This window comes from Stegastes partitus, unplaced genomic scaffold, assembly GCF_000690725.1.
Source record: "Stegastes partitus isolate 25-593 unplaced genomic scaffold, Stegastes_partitus-1.0.2 Scaffold92, whole genome shotgun sequence".
Taxonomy (NCBI): domain Eukaryota; kingdom Metazoa; phylum Chordata; class Actinopteri; family Pomacentridae; genus Stegastes; species Stegastes partitus.
Window position 1 is genome coordinate 632,959 of NW_007577823.1, and position 11,693 is coordinate 644,651.

The window sequence follows — 11,693 nt, forward strand, 5'->3', positions numbered from 1 at the left end:
GGTTGTGTAGGATGTGGCCTCCAGCACTGCTGTGAAGGTGAAGAACCTTAGTGTTGTTTTTGACCAGATTACACCATTTAACTGACACATTTAACAAGTCTTCAGGATGGTCTTATTTCACCTGTGCAATATTGTCAATATTAGCAACATCTGAGTGATGCTGAAAAACTGTTCCATGCATTTGTAACTTTTAGTTTGAACTATAGTAAGTCTTTATTGAAAACCCTCCAAATGAGCCAAACTGCTGCAGCAAGACTTCTGATTAGAATCAGCAAGAGATATCATATTTCTCCAGTATCAGCTTATCTTCAATGACTCCCTAAAAAAATGAACAATAAAAGCTAAAATCCTCTCCTCACATACAAAGCCCTCATATTTCAATATTATCCCAAACGAGCACTCCCAGTTCCTGGAGTTTCCAAAAGTAGAATGAGAGCCAGAGTCTCCAGCTATCACGCTCCTACAAACCAAGATTTGTATTGTGAGGTCTTAACCACATTATGCGAAGACTGTGGATGAATTGGTGCTATTAAAAAAATGAAATGAACTTTAAAAAAATGCATCCAGTTCAAAGTGATATGCTTTTACGCCTCTGGTTGAAGTATAAAGCAGCACATATTAAAATACTGGAGAGAAGTGCTTCAAAAAGTAAGGTACTTTCAAATTGGACTAAATCAAAGTCAGAGCCAACACATTACGCAGATGGTAGATCTCCAACAGCTTAAGCTCCTTCTGCTGAGTTGACCAACAGCTTGCCCAGTTCCTATTATTGTGGCACACCTTGGCGTGGGTGGCAGGGATTACACACATGCCTTAAGACAGATATCTTGGCTCAGGAGTTCTGGGATTCTGTGGTGTTGCCATTTTCCCCTATCTGAGTGTGCAGTTTCATTTTGTTTTTAAAAAAAATATAAACTGGTAATCCAAGAGACAGTCAGTGACCCTGCTCGTTTTTAACAGGTCCAAATCTTAACTTTTGGGTCAGTTTCTCAGTGTGGAACTGAAAGTCAGTGCCAAAAATAAGTATCACAGACTTATACCGCACTATGTTTAGTAGTTTACGACAGGCTGCTACCAATAAGATCCTTAGTATTTCTTTTTGAAGTTTGGGGATTTTAGCAATCAGGAGAGTGTACATGTTAGAATATTTTATAGTATGATGTGTTGCTGATTTTTATTTATTTTTTTACCCTGATTCCAGTATTTTTCATAGACAAGTTGCATGTTAAAGGGAAGGGATTTATTATTATTATTATTATTATTATTATTATTATTATTATTATTATTATAGCTATTGTTCTACATATCAAGCTAAATTTACCTTTACTTTTACAAAACCGTTAGGTTGTGTTGCTTTGTCTTTAATTTGAAATGCCCCAAAAGCATTCTGTTGGATTTAAGTCTGGCAACATACTTGACCAGATCATAGTTTCGCTTTGTTCATCTTTGAAAACTCTTCTAGAATTTTGGTAGTAAGCTTTCGATCATTATTATACTGGAATTTTCCTCTTCAGCTTACCTTCTACAGTTATCTTGTCAGCCCGTATTTTGGTGTATCCACAGGCCGTCACTGTTTAATCTAGAAATGTCATCTTCCCAACACCTTTTTTTTTTTATGGGTGCAGCCCCGTATCCTCACACCTCTGTGTCACTGTTGGCACTATGCATCCACTATGGTAGCCCTGGCCGGGTTTGCAACAAACACACTGGGCCCCAAGAATGTCCTCCCAAAATCCATCAGGCTTCTATTCATGTTACTTTAGAGAAGTTCTTACAGTTTCATGCTGAAGAGCAGAAGTTTTCCTCTTGAAAGCTGTCCATAAAGGTTAATATTATATAATGTTCTTTGCACTGTTAAAGCTGTCACAAGAACTCTAATTTCCGTTTGTCACCCCTGTGCCAAGTTTAAAGCTCTTGTCTTTTCTCAGTGCTCTGTTTCTCGGAGCTCTATTGTGCTCGTAGCACACTGTCTGTCCTGTCATTTTAGGAGGACAGCCAAATATTAGTACTATGGTGGCTCGTTCTATACCTCATACACTGCTGTGTTTCAACAGATTTTTAGTTGGTCTTGATCTTTTCAGTATCCTTTCTCATTTTTGTCAAGACTCACAATCAGATCTCTTTGGCTTTGGAAAGAGCTCATATTTCCACAACATTTGAAGCTGAAGCTTGATAAAAGTTACATCATTCACAAAGTCAATGCTGTGTTTTGATTTCCTCCACTGGAAACACTCCTTTATTAGAGAGTTTGAGATCTGACCTTGTGGAACCTTCAGACTCTGAAATGTGCAATTTTAAAGAGCATATTAACATTTCTAACTGCGTATTTTGATTGATCTACAAACATGTATTTGTCACATTAAATAGTTAAATTCAGCTGTTAACGATCAAAAAGAACTTAACTTTATCATTGAACAACAGACACACGACCATTGGTAAATTCTTTTTATTAATGACTTATAACATGTCTATAACGCATTAGTAAATTTTTTTTAAACATTAGCCATTAATTAAGCCAATGTGGTACAACATGTTTATTAAAGATAGGTGAATATTAACCACAAATACATGTTGTCTACATTTGTTAAGCCTTTCCTGCTTTCATCACTTACTGACTGAATTATGAGAAAAATGTTTTTGTTTATGCTGATGTTGACTTTGGCCATGTTTTGAATAATTTTGTGTTAGTCACGTGCAATGATTATGATGGGAATTTCCTGTTAAGAAATTACGGTCAGTGAGGGCTGTCAAATTGTCACTACGATGTGACGATAGATCAGTGAAACCTGATAAGTGTTTAGCATGCCAGGAATTTACACTATGCAGAGCAAAGTTCTCTATCTTTAGTTTCACTTTATATTTCCTCGTATTTTCTTGACACAGATCTCATGCAGGTCACACCCTGGTCTCACATATACACAGCATTTACAGAAAAGGCTTCTGTGTGCATATGCAGGCAAATGCTGGTAGGATTATTTTTTTTATAAGGGTCGTCTTAACACAAAAAAATTACTACTTAATTTTTTTATTGTAAAATCATTGTCAACTATTTCTTACAACTTCAAAAAACAGGGTTGTTTATCACTCGAACAGGCCTAGCAGTTGCATGTAAACGTCACCAGCAACACAGTGCATGAGGCTAAAAACACCACCTGACAAACTCGGCTCTGATTAACCTGATGAGCTTAAAGTCTTACATGTAAATGCTGTGTGCCAGCTTGTGTGTGTATGTTGATGCACTTAACGTGACCATCTGTGTGAGCTGAAGGAGAGAGGGAAGAAACCCTCCCAATCCATCTTATCCACGCAACTCCTCGCTTTCGCAAACCTTGGTTGTCAATTCACTGGACAGGTTGCAGGTATCTTTGCTGCACTTTTGACCATAACATTTTGAGAAGAAAGGATTCAAAGACTGGAGAACTATATTGCAAATAGCACATGGAGGCTGGACTACCGACAAAAAGCCACTGCTGGATGAGTCTAGAAGACCTCGTGTGAAAGACTGTAAAGATTTGTACCCATGGATTTACAGTTTTGCTTTTTTAATTTCTCCTGATTCTTTTTTCTTCAAAGAAACAGAATTTAATTTTCTTTCTTGAATCACTTTGAACGCAATAATGGGCTGCTCTCCATCTAAAGGAAAGTTATTTTCAAAGCCTGAAATCCCTGGACCTCAGAAGGCTCTGCTGGCAGAAGCACCACAGGATGCTGCTGGAGATAGACCTGAAGAGGTGGAGAATAAATGTTTGAAAACTGAACACCAAGAAAATGAACCTCCACTACCCACTGAAGAACACCTGACAAAAGAGACAACATGGTTGGCCTCCAACCCAATGTCTGCCCAAATGGCAGAGGACATCAAGGAAAAAGAGGTGAATGTAATGCCACAAGAAATAGTCTGTGATGTTGTACAAACAGATAAGATTAAAAAGACGGAGAAACGAAAGAAAAATAAAGGCAACAGAAGGTCTACTGACAAGAAGAGGAAGTCCTCTATTGTTCAGACAAAGGTGGACTTCCCACCACACATGGTGAGGGCTCATCAGGCCGCCTATACCTTTCTGAATCCAAATATCTCCAAATATGAAACTTTGTTGGGCCTGCTAGACCAAGCTGCCCAGACACAGTTGTCCCTCCAGCCCATGATGTCTGCTATGGTGTTGCGCTTTGAGGAGATCAACCAGGCACTGGAGGAGATGGCTGAAGAGGGAGAGCTGATGTTGAAGGAGCATGGGGACTACATGGCCTTACCTTCTGGGATGATGGGCCCAACTGTTATGTCAGCTAAACCTAGCACCGACAGAGGCAAGCCCCCCGATCCACCTCCTGATCTTTTACAGCAACTGCTCCAGCATTCAACAGAAAAAATGAGGCAGGTGGCAGGCTCAGTCCAGGCATTGGGTGACACCACACTTGAGGAGGCAGTGGAGTACTATTCCTCCATTTCTAAAGTGCTGGTTGAGAAGCTGCAGGCCAAGCAGGCAGCAGAGCAGAGGGTGGCTCAAGTGCTTGCTCGGGTAGAGGGGGCAGCAATGAGGAAGTCTAACCCGGAGGACTTGGCACTGCACAGCGAGGACAGTGGAATTGGGGGAGAAAACGAGAGTCTGACAGGGTCGGAGAGGCACCGCCGCCACCGTGGGAGTGCTGGATCTGGAAGTTGTGGATCTGGAGTAAACATTCGGGGGGCATTTGATAATCTCGCCAGTAATTTACCAAACCTGGTAGGGCACAATGAAGATGAGGAGGAGGATGATGAGGATGAGGATGATGATGAAGAGTACGAAGATGATGAAAATGACAGGCCTCAAAGGAAAAGGTCGAGTTCCTCCCCACCTGATCCCAGTCAGGCTCTTCGCTACATGCATGCAAATTATATCCAGGAACAGCAGCCTACAGTTAAACGACCCCTCACTGCAGCCAACCCTGAACACGTTTCATCCACCAGGTGTGCAAACGTAATGACAGAGCTACAAAAGAGCCAGAAGGACTTGGATCAGAGAATTAAAAAGATGTCCAAAAACAAAGAGTTGGCAGGGCCTCTTTATAATTTGTATAGAGCTGGATTAAGGCGGCATTCATTAAATGGATCAGTAGGTGCACAGAAAGGCTCTTTGAGAATAAACAAACCACCTTGCTCCTTACCAATGTTAGCACCGCAACCACCAAAGCGCCAGTCTGTCAGAAGGCTAATAAATACCTTTAGTCAAGGGGTTGATGGGAGACCAGGGCAGACTCTTGCTAATGTTCCACCTCATATCAGGAGGCCTAACAAAAGTGGGATCCCTCTGTTATCTGACGCAGTCAATTGCAATGATCGGGGATTAGTCATCAATGGCAACAATAACAACAACAGCTGGCCTGACAACAGGGATGACCTGGACATGGACAACTTACCACCACCACCCCCAGAGGTTCTGATGGACAATTCCTTCCAGAGTACCGAAGGCCTGCCTGGAAATGAGGAAGGGTTGCGGGAAGATTCAGGTCGGAGTCTCCCAATGATAAACCAAAAGACTGGAATTTCCCAGCGTCTAAAAGCATCCATACAGAATGTTGAAGTGTTGCCAAACAGAGCAAGTGTGAGGCCAAGATCAATCAACAGCTTACCTGCCCATCCTGTAAGGCAGGATGATGCAGAAGATTCGGAACAACAACCAGAAACAGATGTCGATCCAGAAACTGAGAAAGCTAACTGTCTCTACCAGCAGGCACGTAAAATCATTCACCTGCGCGATGCAGTAGAATCTACTGACAAGAGAAATATTGTGGAACCCAGTGGCAGAGGGACTTTACCCCGTCAAGACAGAATGAGCCAAAGATGTGAAAGCACTGAATATTATGAGGGTGACATGCCCTCTTGCAGCCCACCTGTGACAGCACCACCTGTCTCCAGAGTCCGCCTGCCCCCATCTGGTCCCTCTGTGCGCCACAGATATCCAAGTCCCCCAGTTTTCCGACCACAGTCCTTGTCATCTCACCCCAGTTCTCCTAAAAAAGTGACACGTGCCACGGATAACAACCCTGAGGAGATCATTCCATCTGTGTCCTTTCAAGATGCCCGCTCAGTCTTTTGTCAAAAAGATTCACAAAACTCTCAGGCCTGCCTCTCTTCTGTGCTTCCCAGACGATGGGGAGAGGTCTCCCGAGGAAGGTTAACAACAAGAGGGATAGGCAACTCTGCCCGTCGCACCCAATCAGAACAGAGACCTAGCGTGACTTCCCAGTCAGAGTTATCCAGGGATGGCAGTTTGGCCTCTACTCAGGCCAACGAGTGTGAGCCTCTTGTCTCAAATTATAGGTAAGTATTATCAAAACTCCTGAGGGTCCATTTAAACCTTCCTGGCCTATGTAGCCACTTTATTGCTATCAAAGACTAGAAGCACCACTCATCATTACGCTATTATTATGGTGTACTTAACAATACTAGTTAATTTTGGAAAAGTGTTCAATAGAGTTCTTTTTTTTTTTTTTAAATTGACTTACCAAGTCCTTATTTGAGAGCTGAGACAGTTATTAGGTACTAGTAGTATCAGGCATTTCCTGGACTCTGAGAAAATGTCTGACCCCCTGAGGTTTCAGACAAAAGAGAAATTGACAATAATTATAGGATCAAAAATGTTATTGTCGATCCAAACTGCAGTTTCTGCAGTGCAAGCAATTCATAATCCAAATTATTAAATCAAACTAAAGAATGAACCAAAACAGTGACTGACGAGAATAGCAAATAATCTAAATAGCATTACAACAAACTAAAGGAAGAGGAAAATAAATGCAAATTAAGATGATGTGCTTACATTCTCTCCACCAGTTTTATTGCATGGTGGACAGGATGGAGAGCAGAGAGGTCTGCAGCTTAAATGTGGGCCTTATGCTGTAACGTTAAGCACAGATGTCTGAAATTTGGCCATCAAGCAGGTAAAAAAAAAAAGTTGGTTAGCTGATGCAGGTATTCTGAACATCACAGATGCTGCCATCGGTGAAATCTGATTAAAATACATTTTGAATAACCTTTCAAAACATGGTTATTCCACAGATGCCTGTGTAGCTAAAGGTCTGTGAACATATAAATGTATCTAAACCACATGGGAAAGTTTGTCATCATCAACAAAAATAAACAGAGTAAGGGTTAGATCCTTGTAATTAGGGTGTTATTTGTGTAATTAAAGCATCCAATAAGGTCACCTTGATCTTTAGTGATTGCTTGCTTTAAAACCGCACAGATGGCTTTTGACTCAGTCATCTGTCTGTCTTGTTGTGAATGACATCAGCATGTCTCGCCATCTGCATTCCAAGCACAGACAAAAAAACAGATCTGACGCACACCTGCTTTGTTTACCTGTATGCCATACACCAGATGGTTCACTCCTTTAGAGAATTAGTGCTCAACTTTTTTAACAACCTACACTGTAGCTCATCATTTTCTTCAAGATTGTACCTAAAACTAAATTTCATTTGATTCATTGCAAAAGGCAATCTGTCATTGTACATATTTCAAAATTGAGGATCCAAACCGGATTGCTGTCAGTTCAGCATTAAGCAACACGTGCCTCTTTCTCACAATACTCTATTGTCAACAAATAATTTCCATCAAGACCTTTCACCTCAAGTTTACAGCAGCCTTGGCACTAACAATCTCTAAAAGTGAAAATATGTGGCAGCTCCCTCAGTCAGGATGACAAAGTGAATCTACTTAAAGATGGTGACAACAAAGGATAGATTTGTGCTGTCGAATTCCAATTTCCTGAGTAACAAACATTTTTACCTTTTTTTTTTCCCCAGTAAAAGATTGTTTCGTACTAACAGGGATAACCAATAGCTACTCACACCAAGGATGAGAATTTTTGAAATGTGTTTGTGATTGTAGGTAGAAACATCTAAATATATATATATATTTGCATTTGTATATGAATGTATGTACAATATACTGTAAATGAAAGTGTGTCACAAAAGGAGAACTTGGATACAGAAAAATCTTTAAAAATGAATATACAGAAAAAGTCAACGCAAATACAGAAAAAAAAATAGAATACATGAATAGGTAACCAAATGAAAGGGAAGTGATAAGTTGCGGTAAGGAAGGCTGAGTCGTGGATAAAGGCAGCTAAACACCCAAAAGCTATTTCATGTTAGGATAGAGGCATTGCTCAAAGCAGGCTTCTGCCCCATATTTTCGACCATTTGGAAACAAAGGTACAACATGAATTGTAGTATTGTTATTTAAAGCAGCACTAAACCAATGTAGTTAATGTGGAGCCTGGCCTGGACAGATTGTCCCAGAGTGCTAGTGGTAGAACTGATTGGTCTCTGGGTTTCTGACCTTATAATGAAGCTACTGTGCATTTAATGGGAATTTAGGGGCAACAAGTTCATGACAGGTAAGAAGTGTCAGTGAAGTCAAGCAATTTTTAGTTTAAAGGCCCTGAGGTTAATCTGGCCCTGCGTAAATAGTCAGGAGTCTGCCTTTACCTCAGCCTTGTACTCCAATTTCTTGGAACAGAACTGAAAATCTATCTTTTATATCCTTATTGAACTTTACTTCTGAAGAGATTAACATTAGGGATTTGTGCTTTTTTCAGAGAGTGCCGGGCCACCTACGGCAAAATCTTTTTCAAACAGTTTAACTCTAATTCAGACGTACAGTGCAGCCACAGGTGTATGGCATGAGCTCACCCCCTGTCTCTAGAAAAGCCACCTGGCCTAATCCAAATTGGATTAGCCCTCCTACCCCACTCTCCACCCCTGCAGATCTCTTCAGCCTGCTACCCCACATAATCCACTCATGTACTCAAACTCCTTTCCCCTCCTACAGGCCGGGCAGCCCTCTGCTGACAGGAGACGATGCCCAACTGGATCCAAGTGCCACTGTGATGACAGCCTAGAGCCCAGCTGTGATTGGCCAGAGTTTCAAAAGTAAAATCCAAAGTGGGAAGGGAGTGACAAAGAGATTATGGATTAGCAGGGATTTGAGGTTTCACTCTTCTTTGTTTCCTTTTCTAAAAAAAAAAGAAAGAAAAAAGATTTGTTCCAAGAGTGGGCTTTAGATACATTTATGATTTCAATCCAAGTGGATGTTAAGGGACTGAATTTAGGGACTTAGGGACTTAATCTATACTGAATGATAATCAACTTTACCTGAAGGTAAAGATATGTTTTGTTAAAACAGAAGGTAGCTCTTCTAAATCCCTAAATGTCTTCTAAGCTCACTAATAAGACCTGACAGAAACTTTTGGCTGCTTTACCAAAATCAAAGAGTACACCTTTAACTTACATATTTATCAGTCTTAATCAGTTTTTTTGTATGTATTCAATTTTGTGTTTGGATGGTTTGTATTAGCTTCCTGTGTGTTTTCTACCTCAACTGTGTCCCAGTAAAAGAAACAATCTCTCCAAACCAGCTTTTTCTTTCTTGAAAGTTTTTATATGTAATCATTTTTTGAAGTGTTTTTTTCCCCTTCCTTACCTTGAAAGCAAACACGGGGCAACACCATTGAATCTGTGAATGTATGAATGTGTGAATGCAGTTTTTCAGAATGACATTTCCAAAAAAGGTAGAGGATTTGCAAGAGGCACATTTGAAAAAGAAGAGAAGAAGAATTTAAGTCTGCCAATCTGTCAAATTCTGCATGCCTAGTTTTGTAAGTTAGGCCTCCTGGTATAAATTTGACCTCTCTAGCTGAAGTAAAAAATAAATCTGCTGACATTTGATATTGTCTAAGACAAAGCTGTTGTCTGTGGAATGCTGGCTTCAAAGCTCCTTCAAGAACCTGGACTCAGAAAATCAGAAAAACAGAGTGCAGAGTTCATCCCAAATAAAGCTCAATCATGCTGATGTGTGAATGGGTGGATACATGGCATTGTTTTGGATGCTTAGGTATGCATACTTGTGTGTGTGTGTGTGTGTGTGTGTGTGTGTGTGTGTGTGTGGTTTCAAATAAGACATAAAATAAGACAAACAGGTTTGTTCTATAAATGACATACCTTTAACACATTCCAGTACTATGGCCCTGCCCTCCTGTTCCCTTTAACTCAGAAAACTTTTTTAAAACCTCAATCTACCACATTGACTTCATAACCTACAATTTCAAATCTTCAGTTCAGATGACTCAGATGCATCTAATGTTTTGTCAACTTCAATCTTACATCCAGATTATGTTGGCTGTATGAACATTGTTCTGAGAGATTTTAGTATGAAAGAAAGAGAAAACTATAAAAGTACACGAGCAGCATAGCTAAACCTGTCATAGGAACAAGTTGGGGTTCGGTACCTTGCTCAATGGCACATTAACATGTTGACTGGAGAGGGCAGGGACCACACCACCCACTCCCACAAATAGTGTAACACTCCCACTTGCCCAAGGGCAACATCCCCCACTGTCTGCACATGTTCTACTGCATTGTTTAGATACCATTGCCCCAGCAACTGTCCTGCATGTGCAGAATAAGGATCGAGAAGTTTCTCATTTAGGATTTCTTTTCCAGCTTCCTCCAAAAGCCCAAAAAAGACAGAGAAAGTTGGGCTGAAGTAACATGTAGATTTAAGAAAGAGCTGGAGCAAGTTACTTAAAGGAAAATAAAAAGAGGAAACTGTATGTTAAAGAGGGCCTGCAAGGTGGCTCGGTGGGTAGCACCGTCGCCTTGAGCAAGAAGATCCCCAGTTCGTGTCCCGGTTAGGACACCCGGGATCTTTCTGCGTGGAGTTTGCATGTTCTCCCCGTGCAGCGTGGGTTCTCTCTAAGTTCTCCAGCTTCCTCCCACAGTCCAAAAACATGTTGAGGTTAATTGGTGATTCTAAATTGTCCGTAGGTGTGAATGTGAGTGTGGTTGGTTGTCTGTCTCTAAGTTTAGCCCTGCGATAGACTGGCGACCTGTCCAGGGTGTCCCCTGCCTTCACCCTGAGTCGGCTGGGATAGACTCCAGCCCCCCCACGACCCTCGTGAGGATTAAGTGGTGTATAGATAATGGACAGATGTTAAGGGGTTAAAATGTGTCTCAGCTTTACCAGCTCCAACATTACAGATGCTTACACATTAATGCACGAGTATTTATTATCCAATGATGCCACTCTGCATAATAATTAATTACATTTTTAGCACTAAGATATGTGAACTTCTGCCACCACTGACATTATTTTCAGTGTCTGGTTTGTCTGTCATCATGTCTGAAAAAAGACTTGATAATAACGACAGTAAAGAGGCAGAGAAGGAGGATGGTGACAAACATGGGGGAAATTGCCACCAGTTCCTGCTGAGATTTCATTTGTCTATTTCTTACCTGTAGATGGTGCACTTGAAACACACTTCAGCTCATCCTGTTGAGTTGAATAGATAGAGCGACTTGAAAAATGTAGTGTATGCATTCAGTTCATTCAAATATTTTAACAAATGTAATAAATCATCAGTTATATTTATTTTAAAACATTTATTCTTCTCAAAAGCAGAGTTCCAACAGACGTCTTCTGTCGTCAAATAAAACCATTTGAAAGTAATGTCGTATCATTTCCCCCTTTACAGCAGCATATTTTGACATCAACTGAACTAAGCTGCATTTGAAATGTAAAAATACCGACATAGCAGAAGAATAAGCATTTTGTGCAGAGGTCAGAATTGACAGAGGTAAAGGGTTTTTTGGGGGTTTTTTTCAAATCACCTTGTCCACTGCAGTTTTTCCATTGTGCGTTATTATAAAAATATTGC

The 11,693-nt window shown here is 40.6% G+C and overlaps 1 protein-coding gene across 1 annotated transcript; it reads left to right on the forward strand.

Moving 5' to 3' along the window:
- The first annotated feature begins 3,617 nt into the window (after positions 1-3,617).
- pcare2 (photoreceptor cilium actin regulator 2) lies at positions 3,618-8,879 on the forward strand. Its single transcript, XM_008277240.1, has 3 exons — positions 3,618-4,945; positions 5,261-6,298; positions 8,810-8,879. Exons 1-3 carry the CDS (start codon positions 3,618-3,620, stop codon positions 8,877-8,879), a joined length of 2,436 nt encoding a protein of 811 aa, XP_008275462.1.
- Positions 8,880-11,693: the final 2,814 nt, after the last annotated feature.

Excerpts from the sequence above, each read along its gene's own strand:
- pcare2 (XM_008277240.1), top strand. The coding sequence starts at position 3,618 with ATGGGCTGCTCTCCATCTAAAGGAAAGTTATTTTCAAAGCCTGAAATC. Across the intron at positions 4,946-5,260 it reads GAACACGTTTCATCCACCAG|GAGGCCTAACAAAAGTGGGA; the intron begins GTGTGCAAACGT and ends ACCTCATATCAG. Across the intron at positions 6,299-8,809 it reads CCTCTTGTCTCAAATTATAG|GCCGGGCAGCCCTCTGCTGA; the intron begins GTAAGTATTATC and ends CCCCTCCTACAG.